This window comes from Serinus canaria, chromosome 4 (genome assembly GCF_022539315.1).
Source record: "Serinus canaria isolate serCan28SL12 chromosome 4, serCan2020, whole genome shotgun sequence".
In the NCBI taxonomy this organism is placed as follows: Eukaryota; Metazoa; Chordata; class Aves; order Passeriformes; family Fringillidae; genus Serinus; species Serinus canaria.
Window position 1 is genome coordinate 2309951 of NC_066317.1, and position 24108 is coordinate 2334058.

General features: G+C 42.8%; 1 protein-coding gene across 9 annotated transcripts in view; it reads right to left on the reverse strand.

Annotated features, from left to right (window-relative positions):
• Window positions 1-8393: 8393 nt before the first annotated feature.
• The window catches only part of CAMK2D (calcium/calmodulin dependent protein kinase II delta), a 120890-nt gene continuing 105175 nt past the window's right edge, over window positions 8394-24108 (reverse strand). For 5 of the 9 annotated variants that reach the window (XM_050973541.1, XM_050973542.1, XM_050973540.1 and 2 more), the window contains 4 exons: window positions 16024-16099; window positions 15335-15429; window positions 14519-14747; window positions 11031-13941 (listed from right to left, as the gene is read on the reverse strand). In XM_050973541.1, coding sequence (XP_050829498.1) covers window positions 13929-13941; window positions 14519-14747; window positions 15335-15429; window positions 16024-16099 — 413 coding nt within the window. In that variant the 3' untranslated portion in view covers window positions 11031-13928. The other 4 variants (XM_050973547.1, XM_050973546.1, XM_030239568.2 and 1 more) reach the window with 3 other exon arrangements.

Consider the following 24108-nt stretch of genomic DNA (forward strand, 5'->3'; position numbering starts at 1 on the left):
TGCTTCTAGTATCATTATATGTATCTGAAAATGGCCTTCTTCTGCCAAATGGAAGCTGGGTTTATTTTATTTACAATGCCTATAAACTGTTTGTGTTGTTCTGGAGCTTTCCTCTGCTTGTCTGGATGTAAATCCTTCACACGGTTAAGTGCAGTTCAAAGAAGATATGTGCAGCAAAAGAGTATGACTAAGCCTATGCTGTGTCTGTAACATCTCTATACTCTCACCTGCCACTAAATTCACATTTTATTTTTTGACTGCAAAGGAGAAAGAAGAGGAAAATTAGAGTCTAAAGAGGAAATGGAAGACATGTACACAATATTTCTCTCCCTCACGTTCCCATTTTCTATCTCTGTAACTGCGGTTTCATTCCCTGAAACCAAACTCTCTCATGAGAAGTAGCAGGTCAGGCTTAAAAAATATTCCAGGAACTTCTCAAATGTTACCCTGAGTTATGAATCAAAAGCATCTCATTCCTCACTCATCTGACCTACGCTGACTCCTGAGGGGAGACAGACTGGCTGGCAGCAGTGAAGCAAAAGCAATGTTTCTCATAAATACAGATATGCATTTTTCTAGGTTGTGCTCAGATTCTCCATCATCATCATCATTGTCGCTGCTGACAATAACAAGTGGGTGCTCCAATAAATTGTCACAGAAATGATGAATGACTCCTCTGGGGTTATTTGTGTGTGATGGTGGGACATGTGATCACATCAGACTCTTCCACAATGTAACATAAAGTCTGCATTATTTTATGAAAATGAGCAGTTCTGGTCGAAGCCATTTGTGCATAGCCCAAATGACGTCGCTGCAGTACAAGCTGTGCTGTGGACATCTCAAACTGTCCATCATCTCAGAGGGACTCAGACCCTACTAATATCTGCACTGTAAATCCAAACCTGGTCTAGCTTACTTCCCATTTGCATCCTCAAACTTGCTTTGAGGAGCAACAGGAATAAAGTAGGCCTTGACCATCTTCCACAGCTCCCACAGGAACACTTGCTCCCTGAATATGATGGAAAGCCTAAGCCAGAGAGATTTATTTCATGTTGTGTGTAGGTAAATTCTGCCTCCTGGAAGAAGAATGTAAGTGGAGGGAAGTGACTCCGGGAAGTGAGAACAGACCAGAACTCTGTTATCCAGCCCACTGTTCTGAAAGGTAATAACCCCCCAGCACTGAGCTGTGCGAGCACATGGTAATGAAGGGTGGGGGACAGAAGTTTTTCCAGTCCTGAACTCCCCTTTTCCATCACAGTTAACTACAAGCTGAGGACACCACTTACCTGACTGGTCACCTCTCTTGTATCAGCACACTGAGCGTTTTCAGTCCTCAGAAAAGGGCAGGATCTCTTTGTAACCGGGGCCAAAGGACAGCACGTCACAGCAATGACCTGGGAACAGATTGTCCAGAGAAGCTGTGGCTGTCCCATCCCTGGAAGTGTTCAAGGCCAGGGTGGGTGGGGGCCTGAGCAAGCTAATCTAGCAGAAGGTGTCCCTACCTGTGGTATGGGGTTGGAACTTGTAGGACCCTTAGAACCTGAACCTTTCTGGGACTGTATTATTATAAGAACAAATCAGATTTTTTTTTTTGTGCCCATGGACCTGGAGTAGTCCCCAGTAATTTTGATATCATCTCCTAGTACAGGTAGTGGAACTACTTGGGCTGGCCATTAAACTTCTGTTACCCCTTTGTCAGCCCTTAGGTTCAAAAAAGTAAAAAGTAAATAACAGGACCCTTTGTTATGCTCTGTGTGTGTATGCTCTGTAGCATCACATTCGAACCCAGTCACTGTAAAACTGAAACCTTGTAGTTACATCTTCTCCATCATTCATCGCCATCTCAAATCTCCCTGTGTCTAACTCCCAGCTCAGAAAGATTCATCTAGCATCTCAACATCAGATCAGGTTCTTTCTCCTTTTTCAGGTCAGTATCAGTGGCAAAAATAAAAAAGAAACCTCAGTAACTCTGGGGATGGCTTTTTTCTTGGGAAGGATTTCTGGTGGTTTTTCTTTTTTTCCTCTTTGCCTTTTTTCTGGATGTACAAAGACAATCCAGAGCTAATATTTTACAGCTGTCTTCCCTTTGAACTGCTGACAGATGCATGAAGCTAGGTTTAGCTAATGTAATTAACTAGTGTGACATTCTGAACTCCCAGGATATTCCTGCTCTGTGAGGACAGCGGTGTGTGGCTGCTGCCCTCAATTTGAGTATTGCCCTCAGAGCAGTGTGATGTGCCTTGTATCAGATTTGAGAATATGCTACAGAGTTCCAGCTGCCAGGACAGACGTGAACCTGGCTTTTCAGAGGGAGCTCACCTGGGGCTAATGCGGGGCTGTGAGCAAGCACAAGACTCTCTGAGCTCTCCTTATATTCTGGCCATAAATCCTTCACAGGCAACCTGCAATCACTGTCATCAAGGGAAGGAAACTGACCCTTGGACCTAGAAACCCCTGCCATCCAATAACTTTGTGGCCTTGGGCAAATGACACACTGCCAGGGTCTGAGGCTGAAAGCAGGGAGGCGATGCAGTGGCACCCTGACGAGTAATTGGCTAATGCCTTTAAAGGGCTCCCAGTCAAACACCAGGGCACAGCAGTACTGCTCCCAGGAACATTGCCTACTGTTCCAGCTGCTGCTGCGTACTGGGAATGGTCTCACATGAAAGGGTGACACAAAAGAGAAATGGGGGAAAAAAAAAAAAAAAAAAAAAAAAAAGGAAGACAGGGGAGTAGAATTTCAGACATACAAGTAAATGATTCATTCCAAGGAGTGGCACACGTTGCTATCAATGAGATAAATGCCACACGGCAAAGAACCTCAGGGTTTCATGTGGGAGGAAGATGAGAAGGTTGGGAAGAGAAGGTAGGGCAGGAGCAGCACAAAGGCAAGAGGTAAACATCCGAACAGAGGGGTGTGGAGCCGCAGAGGGGCGTTTTGGCAAAGAAGTTGAAAGGATCTTACTGAGGAGAAGCCTGCACCTGCTGTCTCCTCTTGCCACCAAAATGTTTGGATCTTTGTGCCAGCTACTCCAGCTACTCCTCCTCAGGGATGAGTAGCGTGAGCTGCTGAGACCTCTTAATGAAAACTGGAGTCCTCATCCTCGGGCTCTTCCACCCTCCCAAATAACCCCCTTACATCCTTTTGGCAGGCAGTGTAAGACTCGTGGGATGTAAAGTAGCTCTGCCTTGTCATGTGTGAAAAGCTGGTCTTAACTGGGAAGCTGTTTATAGAAAGGTGTGAATGTGGTGAGACACAAATACTGAGATCCCCATTCAACTACAGAGCAGAGAATGAACACCCAGCGCCACTCAGAGTTCCAGCATTGGAAACCCACTGCAAAGGAGGGATCAGCAAAGCCCCAGGACCTTTAAAGCTCAGTTTTTCTATCTGTTCACATATTGAAATCCTCAAACACAGCCATTTGTTTAGGAAAAGAGACTTGGAGTGTTTCTTGCTCTCAGCTTTGTGTTAATTAGTCCTTGGCATTTTTAAGCCTTTGGGGCACCTTCGCTTGGTGTATGCACATGGAAAGGGATCCTTCCTGCTGTTGTCAGGCAGATTTTGACCACTTTTTAAAAACTGCATCCAAACAAAAATAAATCCTTCCCTGCTTATTTTTCAGTGAGAAAATGGACAAGAACTGTCTCATCTATTCACTCAGTAGTTATGGCACTGACCTTGCACAAGGAATGCATGCTCAGATTCCTAGCCTGAATGCAAAAGACCAAAACCTCCTACTCACATCTCCCAGATCCCTGTCAGTAGATCTAAATCCAAGCCCTGAAATCAGCCTACTGCTGCTGTGCTTATCTGGCTCCATCATGGAGAGTGTAACTATTTAAAGTGCTTAGGTCCCAACAGGAGACTGAAACTGCTACCTCCAAAACCAGACTCCACAATGATGTGCCGATACCCTCTTAGATGCTGGCAAGTAGTTAATATTCCCAGGTTCTTCAAAATACTTACATGGAGAGTATTTCAGTCTTTAAGAGAAGGAAATTTTGTTCATTGTCACAGAACCCTGGAAACCACTGGCTCTCCAGGGTTTAGAGAAATGATGTGAACATTACCTACACAAAAAACAGCAATGAAGGGCTGGACATGGGAACTGCCACATCAGTCACAAGTGCACAGCTCTACACTATATCCTCCAGGCAGCCCAAGGCCACCCAGAGGATCAGAAACAAAGCCTGCAAACAAAAGGCTGGCCATGCTACCAATCCCTCTTACTGTGTGTAAAGGCGCTCTACTGTATCCAAAATCCTCTCTAGAATAACTTTTCAGTATGATCAGATTTATCTTGGATTAGGTGTTTCTTTGAAAGGTCATGGAGAAGAGAAGGAATGGAGGAAAGCCATTGTCACCCCAGGCTTCCAAAAGGCAGGACAGGCCAGCAGGCCATTCTGCCATTCAGCCAGACCTGGGCAGGCTGGAGAGGAACTCAGAGAAGCTCAGGAAGAGCAAGTATGGGGTCCTGCAGCTCAGGAAGAACAACGCCATGCACCCAGGCAGGTGAGGGCCTGACCTGCTGGGAACGGGCTCTGGGAGGGACAGAGCACTGGTAGGAGCTGGCCAGAGAGTCTGTGGAGTCTCCTCTGGAGATGTTCAACTCTGCCTGGACATCACCCTGTGAAACCTGCTCAAGGGTTGGACTAGAGGATCCCCAGAAGTCCCTTCCAACCCCAAACATTCTGTTACTTTGTGATTTATGGACTGTGGGGGATTCACATGGAGGCTGCTACAAGAGAAGAATGCAAAGCTGTCAATTACTCACCTACAACATATATTATCTGTCACTAATCTGCCTTCCAAACAATTTCCAAATTACTTTAATAAACCATCTTTCTTATTTACTAAATTATATTACTTGAAAGTACCTACTTTCAATCAAAAAATACCCAAATGACAGTGCAAATGTCCATAAGGTTAAATTCCATAAGCCTTCCTGTGTTGGTGGAGAATTGATTTGAACCACTGGAAAAAGAAATGTGCACCTTTACAACTTCTGATTGTCTCTGTCTTGGTTGGGTGATCCAGTGGCTTGATGATTTAGAATTTTGATAACATAGTGGGATATAAACAAGACTTTTCAAACATACTTACCCATTGTGTTTGTGATTTTTTTTCTTTATGAAGACTTGTTGGAACTGAGGTATCCACTTGAGAAACTTCATTCATTCATGAAGGTTTCCATAACTCTATTTCCTACAATTAACAAGGCAGGCAAATTTTGGCAGGGCCCCACTTCTGTGCTTTACTCTCTAAAAAGTTTTGTTCAGAAAAAAGCCCCAGAAATCACCACTTTTATTCAGGGAGTAGATGTCCAGGTGCCCATTTAGTCTGAGGAACTTACCCAGGTACCACCTTAAACTAACTCTGGCTTCTGACTCAGTACTTACCTCTCCTTGGTGCACAGGACACGATGACAACTCTGTATGATGCTTCATGCAGTTCATGTCTTGCTCTAAGATGACAGAGGTGGGTGCTTGGGAGAACTCTCTTCTACATCCCTGCTAAGGCTTTGACTTGTGTTTAGGTACCAATGTTCAGCAATCCCTTTACCCAATGAGCTCTGTGGCTCCCCAGGGCAGACTCTTACCCCTGCTCTCAGGCTGGCTGTTGCTAGCAGGGTCCCTTGGTATAACTCAAGGTCCTGTGAGTGTCACCACCCTGGGCAGCTGTCCTCTCTGAGAGCCAGCCCTGGATGCCTCAGCAGGGTGGGAAAAGGAGTGGCAAGAGAGCTGAGCAGTCTCTTCTTCCCCAGGGCCCTTCTGTTTGCCGTGGGCTCTCTCCCAATGCAGTGGCTGTGTATTAATGAATTAATACTCCCCTCTCCCCTGCAGCAGCTTGCTGGCTCCTGGGAATTACCTGACAGTGAGCAGGGGACTTGGTGACAGACATTGCTGCCAGTCCTGCCCTGACATGAAACAGCACCTTTCCATTATAGGCTGACTTCAGAGGATAGCAAAAGTAAGAGCAAGGCCCTTGGCTGCAGTAAGGTGTGTCGGATTCCTGATAAATGCTGTGCTGCAATTTAACACAACTTTCCAGAGGGTGGCTACCCACACTCAGCCCTTGCTATTTTAAGGAAGCAGCCCTGTCTCAACCACTTGCCACATTTAGCCATTTAACTTTGTTAACTACTCAGAGGTCACTGTGATGAAAAAGATTCTATGGGCCTAATTCCCAATTAGTTCCTAAGATGGTCCAGCCCCCCAGCTGAGTTCTGGAAACACCTTTAAAGAAAGAATGTGACATTTCTGTAACATAGAAATAGTGCTCTTTTATCTCTTTGCCTTAGAAATCCTGTTTTCTAACAGCTTGTCTTTTTTTTTTTTTTTTTTGCACTGATTTTCTTTGCCCCACCCTCTGATTAAATGCTCTGCTCTTCCCCAAACTTACTGTCTGCAGTGCCTTTGGCCTGGGCTGGGTCTGGACAAGCACATGCTAGAACAGGCAGCCCTGGCAGTGCTGTTCTGCAGCATGTGAGCACACAGAATTCCTGCCTCCTTCCACATGCATGCTGCCTTGGGAGCAGATCCTGCAACCTGTCCTGCTCAGCCACAGGGAGCTCTGCTAGAGAGGGAGGGGAAGGGAGGGAAGCCTTCCCTTCCTGCAAGGCCTGGATAGGCTGCAGAATTACTAAGTGTCCCCTTTTGTGAGGACCAAAGCTCCCCGTGCTCCTGCACAGGGGTGTCAGCCCTCGGCTCTCCCTGCAAGAACAAGGCTTTAGCAGTTGCACCTCGCAGCACTGAACTCCTGAAGCTATTTGGATTGATTCCTCAATGACTACAGTTAGCTTTTTGATTAATGGGGTTTTTTTTATGATGGGTTATGTATAAAGTATGACTGCACAAATTTTAGAAGAAAGAAAAGCCCTGAGAAGCATGAAGCGATTCTGCTTTCTGAGAGAATAGCCCAAGGAGATGATCAATTACCAAGGATTAATAACTCACTGAAGAACTAGTGAAGTTAATCCTAAACACAATGAACTGTGGATTTAATATACAGCCCTAGGAGACGGTACTTTTCTTCAATGTGTCCTTGGAGGCCATTTTTGGAAAACAGAATCAATCTGATTACTTCAGGTGTATATATAGGTTATATTCAAGATCCAGGAAATGGTAATTGTGTTCCTTACTTACATTAAAAATTGAATAAATGAAAGCACTGGGCTCTCTTCTGCTCAGAACAAACAGCCTCTTCTTGTACGCTCTTAAACAGAAAACAGTATTACAAAGCCACCAGGAGGCAGCAGATGAAAATATTTGTGCTATAAAAGAACAACCATTAAAAAGCCCCAAACCAGCCCCCAAACCCTGCTGCTCTCCCAAATATTCAGCCTGATATGGAGGAAATGTGTTCTCCCAGCCCGCTGCTGAACATTTGGCTTTATCCACTGATCTCTCTTCTCTGCATACCTGAATCAGTAGCAATTCCACTGCTGCCACACAGCTTTATGCAGGAGCATGGTTAAAATCAAAATCAAACTGATTTCTGGAATAGCATTCACTGGAAAAAAATGAGCAAAAAAAGTAGGTAAAAGTGATATGACAAAATATGAGACCTCCCAATAGACTAAACTGCTTTTTCTCCTTCTGGGGTTTAGTGAAAAATTCCAGTCCCCTGAGTGCTCTCCTGACTACCTTTTTTTGCTTACAAAATGCCACCCAAGAAGAAGCACTGGAATTGCGACCAACCCAGGACAGGCTCTGGCTACCTGCCACGCCAACGCCGCTGCTCCAGCTACGCTGCCTTGGCCCCGGTCCAGCTCTGCATTCCCTGACCCAGGAAAGCTGCAAGTTGTTTCCTCTCCTTCGTCCTTCTTTTTTTCTGCTGGTATAAAAGACTGTCCTCAGTTGTGGCTCAGCATGGTTTAAGATGGCCTGAAATCACTACAGACATATATGTAAGCTTCTCAACTGGTACCTTATTTTAAATCCTAATTATTTACAGACATAACTGTATTTTAAATTTCTATATGTATGTTTTTATAGTCCTACATGTCTTTTATGGCATTATAGAGCATACAATAACTTCTCTTAAAGAGCTCTGTGTTACAGGCGGAGCATATATATGAAATACAGCAAGGCAGCAACAGAAGTGTTGGAACTACCTAAAACATTTCTAAATATGGCCCTACGAGCACAAGGTATGTGAACAGTCCACCAACAAAGCTGAGCATGAGCAGTGTGCCATCAGCCCCAGGAAAAGCACTCAGGAACCAACCAAAGGAAAAACCACAACAGCAAACACTTGTATTTTCAAACCAAAAATTCAGCTCCTAAGAAAGTGCATTGTGCCTCTGGCATCTTAATTCAAGCAGACACTACATATTTTCCATTGCAAAGCTCACAATTAATTGGGAAATTAAAACACAAGCACAATGTCAGCAGAAATCACAAATTTATTAATCCTTAAATATATCAATCATTTACCATTATGGCAAGAAATATGTACACTGTGTCCCATGGTAAACTGCAGTGTTCCAAAATGACAGAAGTGTATAATTCAGTTGTGGTGGAGAGAACAAATCACAAGTTCCTCACGTCTTGGTGTGGAAGACAAACTTGGTCTACAGTAATACATCAACACCACATGCTATGTTAGAAGTATAAAAAAAACACCCTACACCTAATTTGTTAATTTTAAATACAGGTATGCCACTTATAGCCGCTTCACCAAAAAAAAAAAAAAAAAAAAAAGAAAAGAGAAAAAAGAAAAAAAAGGAAAAAAAAGGAAATTAATGAGAAAAAAATGAGGCCATTACTTTTTTCACAGATCCCATTGGCAGGTTAATATGGCTCAACACATTTATTGTAGATGCTTACTTTAAATATATATTGTTTAAAATCATGTAGTAATTATCAGAGAAGCTTAAGTCCATCTACCATACATCCACTAGTAACAACATCAACATGTTTAAGAACTGCTTCTGATTAATAATCAACACAGAGAGGTGAAATGATACAAATTAGGAAGCTTTCCCATTTTAAAAAGTTCTGGCTGCCGAGTAGTACATTTTGGACGGCTAAAAAGGACACTGACTCAGACAGCATGCACTGTACAGCGCTGCAGGAGCAGGAGTCTGCTGCTAACAGAACCACAGGAGAGAGAGAACAGGAGCAGCCCAGCCTGGCCTTTCCTGGAACAGTGGCAGGGAAGAAACTGAAATTCTTGCGAGGGTGCATTTTTACAGCAACGTGAGGGAAGGAGAACTAGTCCCTGTTGCAAAGACTGCGTCCTGTGCTGCCAGCACCGCGTTCCACCCTCGGCCTGGAGGCGGGACAAACCCGTTGGGATCGCCGGCCTCGACACCGAACGATGCCAGGGGAGCTTGAGAAACCAGGAGGGGAGTGAGGGCAAGAGGGGGAGACACAAACCTGTGGTCAAGTGTTAGGGTCCCACGGAAAACCGGTGTCTCCGTAATTCGTTTCCAGAGAAGCAACAGCAGCAGTGTAATGCACGTAAACTCTTCATACTTAGCTTTAAGGCCTAATATTTCTTGAGTATATTATCCACACAACTGGTCTATACATTAACCCACATATTGTATTTTTTAAAGCCTCCTTAAAAAATTTACAGTACATCCTAAAAGCGATAAAAATCTTTCTCTTTCCTTCCATTTTAATCCTCAAAAACTGTCTCTCAATTATCACTTAGTTCCTTACAATTTTTAATTTTGCTTAATCATCCAACAGAACCGTTCAGTTAAGCAAAATAAGAAAGCAAAAAATATTCAAAAGGAAAACAGAAGCTGCTGACTCACCAGAGCACTGACAGTTAATTCTGGAGTGGCCAGGCCAGCAAATGAGGAGATTTTTCCAGTTTTCATAGACTAATAAACTAAGAAGGCTGCAGCTGGTCTAAAGCCAAGATATTAACACTTCCACATTTATCAGTGATTTTGTCCATCTAGGATAAAAATCTGTTTAACAGTAATGGAGCTGCCAGCGGAAATCCTAACCATTCCTACCAGAATCAAAGCAAAATCCTGGGACTCAGGAGAAAAAGAGGAGTCAAAAAACAGTTCTTAAAAAAAGAAGGTAAAATATACTTTTTCTTTTTTTTTTCCTTTTTTTTTTTAATAAACGCGTTAGATTTTAAAGTTGTCTGTCAAAATTTATGTCTTGGCATAAATGGAGCAAGTGACAAATGTATTGTGTGTCTACTGCTGTCCATCCAATATCTCTTTTTTGTCTTTTACGCCTTGTTATTCTCTATTTGCATGGAACATCACCTTCATTGAAATGTTAACAGTGTACAGATGGAATATACAGCAACGTGGTGCATCACAAATGTGTTACATGAAGAACCTTCACAACTTCATGCACTCAGAAACATGCATGAAGAGAACGGGATGGCCAAGATGGTAATCAACCAGGTGCGTTGGGTACAGAAAATGCAAGAGCGGCACCGCTGATATTTTTAGCTAGGAGGAAGGAGAAAAAAAAACAAACAGATTTCCATTACTGAGGTAACATCACCACCAGATAACAACACATGCTCATATGTTAGCCAATGCTATTGAAAAAAACCATCTTGTTGAGATCACTAAACATGATACCGGGGAAAAAACAAGGGAAAAACCTCCACTCAGGCAAAGCATTCTTTTATTTTTCAAACCACTTAACAGACATTTTCCATCTTTACAAGATGCCAGAGAGGCTGCAAAAATGAAAAAGAAAACTGAGGCAGGAAGCCAAAGTGTCTTAAGGGATTCCTTAAGGAAGGGAGGGTAGAATTCAGCCGAGAATCTCTGGCTGTAAGTTAACTTCCTCAGCGTGACATCGCAGGCACTGCCACAGACTGAGGCTCTTGTACAAAGATTGGACCAAGTGACAAGGAAGAATGAGGTGTCATTCACATGCAAGACATGCCAGAGCCGAATGATGCAGAGAGAGAAAGAAGGGGAAGGAGCTGGAAGCAAGTATGCAGCTAACTGAGGTTTGTAGCATCATTTGTATTACCGTAGCATCTAGGGGCTGGAGCCGTGGTGGGATCCCTCTGCGCTAGGCGCTGCACAAACACAGAACAAACTCTTTACTCTGCATTCCTGCTCTCTGGCACTGCGCTCTTCAAAGTATCAGAAGGTGTGAGCAGTGATCAGGGAGGGAACATAAGCCTCACTGAGGCTGAAGTTAGGGTAGGGAGTCACTTTTAGGCTCAGCAGCCCTTTGACTGCCCATACTGGGCAGGTGCACTCTCCAAGGACAAGCAGACAGCTCTGCAGAAACACATTAGCACAGATCCCTAAGAACATAGATACAGAGAACAATTTCCTACGGTCACTGCTGTCACTCAGAGAGAAACCATGGACAAGACAGAAACCCAAGTTTGCCCCATCTCACAGCAAAACCACAAATAAAATTTATTTATAAACTGAACACATATTTGTGCTCATATCCTTGTTCAAGTAAGTTCTCTGCCACAAGGAAACATTTCCCTATACCTATAGCTACCAAAGAGCTCAGTTCTATCCTTAGACTTATCCACACTCCTTCCTGAAAACAAGGAAGCTACTATGCTTTCAGCAACTGGTTTAACACCATCTAGGACACCGTGTCTAGCAGATCACAGCTATAATCGTTTTTGCAACTTTATTAGATTTGAAATTCATCTTCAGACACGATGTGTAAAATACTTTTTAATTATGGAAACGCCATTATTAACTACTGTGCACTGGTAATAAATAAGTAGCTGTAGACTGTATACATTTCAAATAAAGGAACTAGAGCAATAAGTAAATTAAGTTCCTTTAGTTTTCCAAAATGGAGTTATTGCTGCTCTGACTGGGAAAAGCAAAGGTGAAATAAGAGACAGTGCAAAAATGTTCAGGATGGGTTATAGGAGAAGATGGGTCTAGCTTGGTGCTACATGGGAATCTCCCAGTCAGACTTTAGAAGATGGGGAATAAAGAAAGAATGGCAGCGTTTTTCTGAAAGGGGAGTTATCAGCCTAGAGGAGACTCCCTAGTGCTGAGCATGAGCAGGAGGACCAATCTCACTTAGCATACTGACACTTAGGTGGAAGGCACTATAAAAAGAAAAGAAAACAGGAGCATTGTGCAAGGAGAACCAAACAACCTTCAGGGCTGGGTAATCCAAAAATATTACATGGAATAATAGGAAGTGCAAAGCTCTGTAAGTTTCTATGCACTCACTGTCTGGAAATGAGAGTTGAGGGTAAATAGGTGGCTGTCTCAGATGTGCTGCAGACGAGAAAAGTGCAAAAATTTTGCCAGAACAGAGCAGGGAGAAGAAAGACATTGGGGAATTAAATAAAACCCTGACAACAACTGGACAGAGCATTTCAGAAGAAGCCAAGCTAATGGAAAGGCAAACCTCAAACAAAAAAAGACAGTAAGGGGATAAGGTAATAGGAAAATGGAGATCCTATCAGGCAAAGCCATCTGAGGTGGTGCTGGCTGTTTAGCCTACGGAAGTAGAACGTGGCAATGATCTGATCAGCCTTCCTACAAACAGTTCATGTCTGCACACCTAACCAGTGCAGGAGAACAACCGTGGCATAGAAGAACCAAGCATATGCTGAAGATGACCAAATTTTACACTGGAAAGCAAAGTTCCTAACCATCAGACCAACCATATTTTGGAACAGTGCTAGGAGCAAGTCCAAAAACCTCCTCTGAATTCAAGATGAGAGCTGGTTATGGGATTTATGTGATAATGTTGCCAGTGCTACACACGTAGGGCTACATTGCTAACTCGGGGAATCTCTCCTTAAGCCTCAGTCTGGCTCTAAGGCTCCTCTGTGACCCCTTAAGCTTGGACACCCCTCACAATCCTGAAATCTCCTCTGTCTGACCCCATTGGCTCAAAAGATTCACCAATACAGACACCACTCTGCAACGGCCAAAAAATTATTCCATGGTGATTTTTCTTCTCCTTCCACCCTTGGCAGTCCCAGAAATCATTATCTTTATTAGGGAGAACAAGCAGATGCAAATGACATACTGCAGTACCTTCCCAAAAAGACAAAGGTGGAAAAAAAAAATCAGAGGAAAAGATTAAATTATTCTCTATCCCATTTCATGTCACTGTCCTGTAAACACTGACTGCTCAGGGTGCAGTGGGCCAGGTGAACCTGCTTCACTTGGGCTTTCTGGTTCTACACACAGCCAGCTCAGATCCCTTGACAAACACTCCTTTTTGAAAACCTCAAAGATTTACCTTAAATGGCATTTCAAGGAAGAGTAACTGCTCTTTGAATACTATCTGTTGAAACACTGGCAGTGCAGCTGGAATGTGAGAAACAAAGGACATTTGGCTGTTGTTCCCATTGGTTTCATATTTTGAAATAAAACAGTTATCACTAAGTAATAACATTTCTTTATTCCTAAATAACAAAATAATACTAAATCATCACCATGGAAGTTCAACACTTCATTCTACCTTCTTACTTCATCAAGTGTCATTTCATATAGGAGAAGAGTGTTGCAAGGAGTAAATTATGAGACATGGTGGTTCAAAAGATGAAATCTAAGCCCTTACCATCCACGCCAGGAAATTCAGCCACTCTCCACATTAAGACACCTGACACAAATCGAATTCTATCCTGTTCAGAGGGCTCACAACTGAGCAAAGCCAGGCCCGGACTGGTGCTGCCTACTTGGGAAACCACAGCCACTGAGGTTTGGGCTCATTAGCAGAGGCTGCTGAAGAAGCAGAGAAGCCAATGGCCTAAGCAGAACCTCCTGAGCAAGCTGTGACTCTTTATTTTGTTATTGCAACCCCGAGTGTGCTGTCACTAACCCTGGTGACAATGTGGCTCAAGGAACTCGGTCACTGCCTGACTCCGAGGTTGTGGCAGGGTCTGGATGAACAGCAGAGAGAAATGTTGATGGGAGAGAGGCAAGGCTGTCCCATGGGGATGTTGGAACTGCCCAACAAGGAATACTCAGCAATTAGGCACAGGGACTGTGGGGAAAGAGATAAGAACGTGAGAGGGACTGAGATGGCTCAATTTACAAGGTAAATGTGTAAACTGGCTCAAACCCAACTAGTAGTGAACATACCTAGGCCTGGGAAAGTAGAGGTGGCTGGAAATTACACTAAATATTAGTTAAACTTCAGTTTTTCCCAATAGTGACGCATTTCACTTGAAACTTTCTGGTTAGCTCTGACAGCTCCCTGTATCCTACTGCTTTTTATTTTCCCAGGCTTTCCAGCAATTGTATTCTAGGGTTTCTAATCCTGTTTTGTGTGACTTCTATCAAGCTTTCTCTACATTAAAACACCTTCCTGCTCTTCAAGCTGCCAGTTCAGGGACCGAGTTGGATCGGTGGGCATCACAGTAGAAAACAACAACCAAAACAGCGCATTATTTTAGAACTCTTCTCACCAACACTGTGCACAGCAGTGGGTATAACACATAACGAACAACCACAAAAAAGGACACTACCAGAGGACAGCTCGCAGTTTTTAAGGCCCAAAGCAGCTACTGGACTAGCGGTGTGCCTAGAAGGTGTGAGCTGGTGGCGGGGCAGTTCCTTACTTGATGGGCACGGTGGGCGAGCCCGAGCGGTGGAAGTGCACGTTCTGCCACTTGCCGTCGCGCCGGTGCCACACGCGCGTCTCCTCGGACTGCATAGTCTTTGGCATGCCGCTGCCGTCCATGTACTGCGTCAGGCGGATGTAGGCGATGCACGCCGCGTCCTCGCCCACCAGGTGCACGTGTGGGTTCAGGATGATCGTGTGGATCGGCTTGTTGCTTTTGGACAGAGCTACCACACACACACACACACGGGTACACACAGGAGAAACACATTTGCTCTGGGTAAGCCAAAAGAACTCATGCCAACACAAAAATCTCAGGCTAAGCAGATACAAAATCGTAACTAGGGTTTTATGATAATCACACCTACAACTAAAATACTTTGTAGAATGAGCACAATCACTTATCATACACTACTTAATAAGTAAATACGTTTAATCCATGTACATATATGGATTAAATAAAGGGGAGGGCACCACCTGGAGTTTCGCAACATTTCAGTTTCTCTGTTACGTTTAATGACATTTGTACCCAATATTTTCAGTTAAAATAATTCAACTTTACTCATTCTTTATTTTGACTTTTTAGTTCCAAATACCCGCAACTCTCCTCTGCCCTCTGAGGTGCCCTGTGATGTGTGAATGAGCAGAAAAGAAGCAGACTGAAAAACACCTATAGCAGAACCCTGAAAAAAATAATACTCCCTTCCCCTGCCCAAGTCAATTAACTAACTCCCGGACCAAAAAGCTCATTAGATGAGAGACACACAGTCACAAGGAGCAGATGAAGCCTTGGAGATGAAAATGGAATATTTACCATTTTCGAAGTAAAACCGGTGGAAGTCCATCCCTTCTACCAGATTACCCAAAGCTTCAGGTTCAAAAGACGTAAGGCCAGGATCACAGATTTTTCTATGGAAAAGAGGAAATTCTGCAATGAGCACACATGGTTAGGGATCACTGCTTTGGAGAGACCATTTTTAATTGTTTCTTTCATTCCTATCAAACATTTCACCTACTCATGCCATCACAGTGGGCAAGAACAGAACTTAACATGAGGAGCAGGCATGGAGTTCTGGTTTCAGCTCAATTAGTAAATTTGGCAGCTTACTTTGAGTGGACCACACTTCATATAAATCATGTTTTGACCAAAAAAAGACCCACAAGTCAGTGTTATTACAAGCAGGAATTTTTACTTGTGACAAAGAAAACTGTGGCTGTGCAATGCAAGGGATATTTTTTATGCCTCACATCATTACGCAAGCCAGAATTAAATAGTTTCTTCTAACTACACTGGAGTTATACCAGCAGCTCTTCTGAAACTGGTGATGTGTGAAGCCAGGGAAAAGCAGCCATGCACATATCTTGTGTTTCGTGGGGACATCTAGGAAGGCATTTCAACAGTACATAACTCCAAGCACAGGCACTCACACATAACCACGCATATTTACACAGGCAGTGTCAAATACCCCAGCTGTCCTCACTCCCTCCAAAGGAGGAGCTTACGTGTAAGCTTCGAAGTCCCCGTTGTTGATGGCTTCAATCAACTGCTCGGTCACCTTGATAATCTCCTGCTTACGAGCTGGGGAGAGACACAAACCCAATCTTACAGGGGAAGACAAAGTGGAAGGTTACAGCTGACAGGTATTCTGTCACTCCCCAGCTGGCACAACAGCCATCTCTCTTCCTTTCTATGACCAAAGGACATGATGTTACATTGTTGCTTTACACTGATTTGCCTTCAGTGCACTCCTGTATCCACAAGGAAATTAAACACACGTCAATATCAATCCACTTCCCTATCACACCTCTAATTATCTTTTCTTCACCAGAGGATCAGCTGTTTAAAAAGCAAAACAAACCAAGCCCAACTCTAGACTTCCAACTCAAGGAAGCTGATTACTGCTTTACAGCCAGTCTGGCTGTAGTAGCCCTGTTTGCAAGCAACAGTTGTACAGCACACTCCCACACATGGATTTGACCAACATGCCTGCAATGTTCAAACCGAAAGTGCAGAAAGACATCACATTATTCTTCAAAAGAAAATGCTGGGGAGCACACAGAGAAATGAACTTTCCAACACTGCGCTCAAAACTGACACTGTGGTGTTAAACTTCTCCTCAGTGCACACCTAAAGCATTCAGGTGAAAAGGACCAAAAAGGAACCAGCAAGGAAAAAAATGTGATGGAGAAAAAAACGGAGGTAAAGGTCTACCAAGGCTTTTTGTGAGCAGCTCTTGACTGTTAGCACTGTGGCTAGAGCATCTCAAGTATGAACTGCCTTATTTTTCACTAGGATTGTGGAAAGAACAAAGACTTTCAATGAAGAGAGCAGCAATGCCTCCATCGTTGGTTTAAACAACATGGGCCAGTGTGGACACTGCATGGCATTGCCAGCAGCAGCCAAGTGCTGGGATGGCTGAGTCAGAAATAATGGACCAGTGCTACAAAAGGCTGGCAAAAAGAGATCCAGGACAAGCAGACCTCCTGCAGTGAGGTCTGCACACAGCACCTCACATACATATAGCTGAGCTAAAGGCTTTGATTAAATAACCTGGTAACACATCTCAATCAGAGACAAGGAAATTACAGACCATTAAATCAGACAGTAGGAAATGAGGTAAAAATCTCTGATCAGGTGCTACATAATCATGAGCTCATGTTAGTGGATAACAATACAAACAATTAATATGTCTGCAATGGTATTGTAGTTTCCACACACGAGAGGCACAAAACCACATGGACACATAATTTATTATCACTTGGCTCAAGACAGTTGGCAATACTCCCCTTTCCACTAACATCAGTCATGCCTTTGCTGAGTTTTACCACAGTACCTTTGATGTTGAGATACACCAGATATAATTCTACATCAACCCCAGAAGAAAGAAATCGAACTGTGCTGCCAAATTGCTGGTTTTCCTGGTTTTAGCTCCAAAATGAAATTGCATTTTTGTTTTCCTAAATGCAATTTAGGAACCTATGCAGTGGAACCTATGTTTTTATGAAGCTTTCTGACAGAAGCCACCTTATACTACATAATGGGGTTCCAGCAGAGTTTGTCTGGGCTGTACCAACACTCAGGAGAGCTGTATCTGCAGACATATCCACGGGATGTGAAACACATCCAGCAGGAAGCTCCAGAGGCCAGCAAAGCCAGCAAAGGAGATTACAGCACTTAGCACTGCCTCCAATCAATCACCATCCAACTCCAACACTGATGTCAGCACTTGTGGAAAGACTTCACAGCTCCCAATGCAGACTTGTCAGGAACAGGAAGATGTTGCCAAATCATCTGCCTTTCAACTCAGTCCTCAATTTTTCTACAAAATTACAAGCACTACATGAAACTATGAAAGCCACTATGCTACTCTCACCTTTCAGTGACACACAATTACATACATATTAGAAAATTACATTTTTTCCTATTTAGTGATCTGATATGCAGTTTCACTGGCAAGGAGCCAAAGGGAGAGGTGGAGCACAATTCAGAGAAAGGAGCTCCAGAACTGATTTATCCTATCGTGTAAAATCCTCTGCCTCCTTCCTCGCCCTTACTCAGTACAAGAACAAGGCAGTGTGAAATAACAGCAGACATCAAAGACTAATTCAAATACTCAGGAGCCTCTGTGATTTTACACAAACCTGCTCCTCATTGTTTTTAGCTTTCTGCCTTCTCGTGTGGGTATTTGTGGGGGGGCAGGGAGCCAGACTACAAACAGAAACCACAAGTGTTACTGCTTCATTGCCCTTGAAGCGGAGGTTTCACCTGAAAGGAAGTAAGGAACAGAAAAAAGATGGGAAAATCGAAATATAACAAGTAGAGAATTGGAAGGAGACTGGAAAGCAGCAGAAGGAAAACACAGCTGTGACTTGGTGGCCATGTGCATCCAGTCAAATCCTTGTGCCTTTTCCTTTAGTGCAGAGGACGAAATAGGGAGGGCACTGGACATAAACTAAGGTGAAATGGTATTGGCAGGAACAGGGTCCTGCTACTGCAGACAGCATCTCACACAAATAATTGGCAGTTCTTAGAGTGGGAAGGAAATTACCAAATTTTCATTCTGAGTTTGATGGACTCCACATAACATGTGCTCTTCAATCACTCCAATTTTTTTTTCCATCTAAATACACACTCCAAACTGTACAAGGACAACACAAGGCATTAGGGAAGAGGAATCTGGCCAGTTCCCATCTGCCAGATAACTGTCACTTACAATCACCATTTGCATTTGACTTTTTCATTATTTATTTTTTTTATCCAATAGTAAACTTGGCTTGTATTGAATTCTAGGACAATTATGCTGTTTGATGTACAGTGGCAATTTCATGCTATTATACTTTTCATTTGATGTGCAGTCAGGACTCCCTAAATAAAACTACAGCAACTAAACTTCCTAAACAAAACTGACAACTGTAATGAGATTCTGGTAAAACTGGTTCAGCTACTTTTTCTACAGAGTGTGGTCAAAGTCAGTTCATAAAGTAAAGCCTGACCCATCTATAGTTTTTTAGAACATGACAATGGTTTTCTACAGCATAAAATCTGTACTCTGTACACAAAGGATAACTGAACAAAAATACACCTGGTGTCTTTGAAGCAACTGAGGTGTGAGGGGAGAGCACTGTAGACAAGTCAAAGGTGCTGAGCCATTTTCCTGAAAACCAAGAAGGAAACAGACTGCAGACACAGCAGGCTTGTGTGGAGAAGATGGTGGCTTTGACATCCTTTGCTCGGAGTATGGGTGAAGTAAATCCATTGCAGGAAACACCATGGACCTGTCCCTTACAACACCTTTCCCCCGTAGGGTGAAGGAGTTGAGGTAATTAACAGGGGTTTAGCAGCTAAAAAAAAAAATAAACCCCCTGCTTTGGCACGTGAGTAGGCATATGACTAAGACAAAGGCAGTTGAAACAAAAATATTATGAAGAAGAGCTATAAAAAGACAAATAATAAGAACAAACAAGAACATTTCCAATCACTGGCTAAAATGTTTTCTTCAGCATTGCTGCAGCACATATGTTAACTTTAAATGAGTCATTAATCTCTAGCTATATTGCACTACCTTTTTTCCTTGCTCAGCTACAGGGTGAGGGATAATATTTCTAAATTAAAGACCACCATTAACACTAAGATCTAAACAACACAAAATTATGAGAAACACCATTTAAGCAAAAAGCATCTAACACTATCAATACTTTCAACCTACAAGGAGCAGTTCCCCAGGTAAAATAGCAGCAGAAACTGTTTTTCCAGCAGGTAACTCTACGGCTTTTCTTTCCTTCCTGTAGCCTCAAGAAATATTTATAAACTCAATCTACAAGAATCCCACAGAAATTACAGATATTTTGGTATTTTGATCGCAGAGAGAATGTGCAGTATAAAAATGAGCTGTAGATATGTGAAAGTGAAGCCCTCAGAAATATCTGTACCTGCAACTTCACTTTTTTGACACACAAGAGAAGAGCTCTTGTAACTCACTGGCCACCACATTACCCATCATTTTTTTCAAGAGTGACCCCAGTGAAAAAAATAATTTAAACCACTTTATGCTTCAGGCAGCTATTGGAACATCTTTCTCCTGCCATCCACCCTTCAGATGCCTGCCTATATCACCACTGCGCTGCAATGCTGAAGCAGAGGAGCACCTTTCCAGAAGAACAAGGTAGCCTTGTTCCAGATTAGCACATGCACTTAGAGATGATTAAAATGATTTTGCTTCTGACTTGCTCACATGTTGTTTCTCAAGGCAAAAACCCTTAAAACTTTTCAGCTGGGTACTTTTAACTACGTATCTCTGTACACCTCACATTGGATTAATCTCAGAGCATTTTGGACACATATAAGTTCAGACAAGTGAGTTTGTTCTCTCAACTCCCCTCCCTTACAGTCAAGGGAGAGAAATCAGCACTTTCAGGGCACAATTCATCATACCCTAAAATAGATTTTTAAGACAAGTGTGACTCATCTGACCTATTTGCATTGGCTAAAGGAAGTCTAGAAAACCAGCTCAAACACAGATATCTACACTGTGAAGGAGGGTTAAATCCAGGGGGACAAATCCTCCCCGTTGTGCTGTTGTTTTAAAACAGGACAGTCGGTATTGAGGTGACAGTGGTCTGCTAAAACGGAATAGCACAGCAGGGGCAACTGGCCTCACTTCCCACCTGAGCATTGTCCCAACAAACACAGTTAGATGGAAAGCACACAGCCAGTCAAGTTATTTCTATGCTCTGGAAATAACCAAAGTCTGAAAAGAAAGAGGAAGATACTAGAAATTTTACCCTGTGTTGTATAACAAGTTCTGGCTGTGTGGATGTACTAGATTCATTCAGCTTTACAGCATGGACTGCTGAACATCATACAATGTTCCTACAAATGACTCTCATGACACCAATATCTGAAAATCCTGTGCTGATAACTTTTCTTACAATTTCTGCCACTAATATTCCAACTAAATAAATTCTGAAAAGAAAAGAACAGGCTTGCATGAGTAAATGATTGACTGGGTCTCAGATCTACATAAAACCCACCTAGACCAAAAGATGACAAGGCATGCTTCCAGGCAACTCTTCATTTAACAAGTTTATCAAGATTCAGTGTACAGAACACCAGCACTTATCTCTGAGCCCACACTGAACCTTAAACTTTGATAGGAACTAAAACATGTGAGCTGTCATCTCATGTGTGTATCTTTTTCCTAGAGCATGCCAATTCCAAAGACTCGCCCTGATTCATCCAATTATGAAATGGATGGACGATCTGCAGGATTTTATAAGGGTTATTTGGTATCTCTCACCTATCTGAAAACTGGTAACCCTGCTACTGCCCTAAAAAAAATTTTAATTCTTTAGCTACATAGCCAAATATCTGAAAAAGCATCCCAGAGCTTTTCCACCCTGTGCTGACAAAACAGATGCAACAAAATTCATGTGTCTATTTCAATTCATGTTAAGCAACTTGTCATATGCCACACATAGTGTATTTTTATTTATATGGAATCAATTACATCTAAAGATGCTCTCTATGTGATTGCACTAAAAAAATACACTAATATTGATACAGCACAGCAAGTGTTGTCAAATGTTTATTTTTTACTGACAAATCACCTACAGTCTCAGATCACAGTCAGTGCATGCAGAAGACACTGCACTATGGCTTCCCAACAGGTTACTTTAATCATGGAATCTGGCCACTGTCCCCAGAAATGCTGTCTCAAGTCTTGATGAGTGAGACATGAACAAGCTTTGCTGCCCTGTTTATTTTTATTTAAACTACTTAATCACTCCACTAGTTCAGAGGAACTGGACGTGAGGCTGCAAGCATTCAGATCTGGAAATGCTGCCCATGTTAAGGGTATTGTGTGGGTATGCACCCTGGATGGAATAAAGCCTTATGGAACGTGTTACTGATGTGCCAACCCTCCGTGTTACACAGCCCAGATCTCCTATTAATTCCTCTCTTTTCCCTGGCTCTGGGCATTTTGTGCTGGCAGTATTTGTACTTCCAGTTTGATACACACTCACCCATCCAATGACAGAGCCTATCCCACTCCTCCCCCAGAATGAAGCTGTGCTTTCAGCATTACCTGGTGACAGCTGTGACTGGAGACAGCCCATCCCCTCCGGGACTGGCTCCTCCCACCTGCACTAGCTGACCCCACTGAAAATTCCACTCATGTTTAAAATAAGGTTCAGGTCAATAACACACAGCCCATGTTCCCAAGGGCCTGCCTGGATCTCACTTTTATCTGTACAAATTCCCATCCTTACCACCAGTGCAATTATCCTGACACACACTGGCTGCAGGATCAAAACCTGGCAAGCAGAGCCCTCATTCCCAGGAATTATTCCCTGTTGCAAGTTACAAGGTCTCGCCCCTCCAAGGAATTTCTAAAGAATTTCTGAGTTCATTTACAAACAAGAAATGCTCTACCCACATCTACTACATTCTACCAATACAGTGCCTTTCCCCTCTCATATTTTAACACTGGAGATTTCCTTTACTGTCAGTTTGTCACTGATCATCAGAGATCTCCTCCTGAGTAGAGGAGGACATTTCCCACTTGTCCTATCAATGCTGCAAGTTAACACCTGCCACAGCAGCTTCAAGACTGATTTATCAGTGGGGATGCTCAGGCAAGGAACTCGATATAATACATGTAACAGGTAATTAATGCTGAGGCCCTATCCAGGATCCGAGCAAGAGGTGAGGCAAATCTCTCTCCCTAAGCTGAAAACTACTGCAAAGAATACTTCTGCAAGATGTCTGAACTACAGACATATTTATCCTGCTGTTACAGCTGATGAAAAGATTTTTACAATTAATAACAGGAAAAAAATACCTAAAAAATTTACTTTTGTAAAGGCTAAGCACAGGTCATTCCTAGATCAGGTAGACCACACCAATTGACCTTTTTGAGCTTCTGTCAGATGGTGGGGAGGGAAGAGGAGAGACAGAGGAGATCATCTGACAGATGAGTCTCTCAACTTACATAGTACAGAGGAAGGAGTGGAGTGGGAGAGCTCAGACTCAAGCGATTGACTCTCTGAGTTTGCATTTCTCATGGACTTGCCCGCTGAATTGATGGAAAGAAACACAACATATGAACAAACAAAGATGAAGAGGTAGAGTGTGATCAGACTCCTCAGCAGGCACTGGCAGCAGGAGCGGCCTCTGGGGCACGGCAAGGGTGGTGACCAGTGGGATGAAGAAGCAATGGAAGAGGAGGAGTGGTGGGTGGAACTCAACCTCTCCATGTCCTCCTCCTTTGTGATAGCTGTGTGAGGGTCAAGTACATGTGAAGGAAGAAAAAAAGAAGGCCAAAAGAAAAATAATGATAATTTCATTAGAAGCAGCAAGAACTTAGAAAATCTTTGAGCACACAAACAATGTTAATGATGTACTTTCAGGGGCAGTGTGGGTACCAAAGAACACTTGTAAAGGTTGTAGGTGTGAGTGACTCTGTTCAGATGCCAGCGCAGATCTACCCCTGTATCTGGTACTCAGATACAAAGGGCTTTGAAAGAGCTTTGGAAAAACTGTTCTTAGAAATTTGAATGATTTTTAAGGAATGTATATTCCAAAAGAAATAGCTTAAACTGCTTTCTTTCTACCGTTAAATCAAATTAGGCCAACAGGTATAAAATTAATTACAAATACATTAAATATTTTGAGGCAATTTATCTTCCAGATGTATTAAGCAGCACAGGTAAACCACAATTTGTCAAATCTCTAAGTGCCTTACAGCTCAGTAATTCCCCATTGCCAAGCATTATTCTTACTAATGCTTTTGTTAATTTGTCTCTGGGGGCAAAAAGACACCATGAAAAATTCACATCTCCTGTCCATTTAACAACTCACCTTTCTGAAAATCTATGGACAAAAATAATGGTGCTATTCCATAGCATTACTTGAAAAATCAAACCCATATTACAGAGATGCTGCCCAATAGTTCCAGTCTCATTACTACAGGAAGAAGAAATCCTACAAGCAATCCCAGAAGAAGACACTGCCTACAGCCCAGTTCTCAGCATGCTCTTCCTATCTTGTCCTGTCATATTTAGGAAGAATCACTGTCATGTAGATAA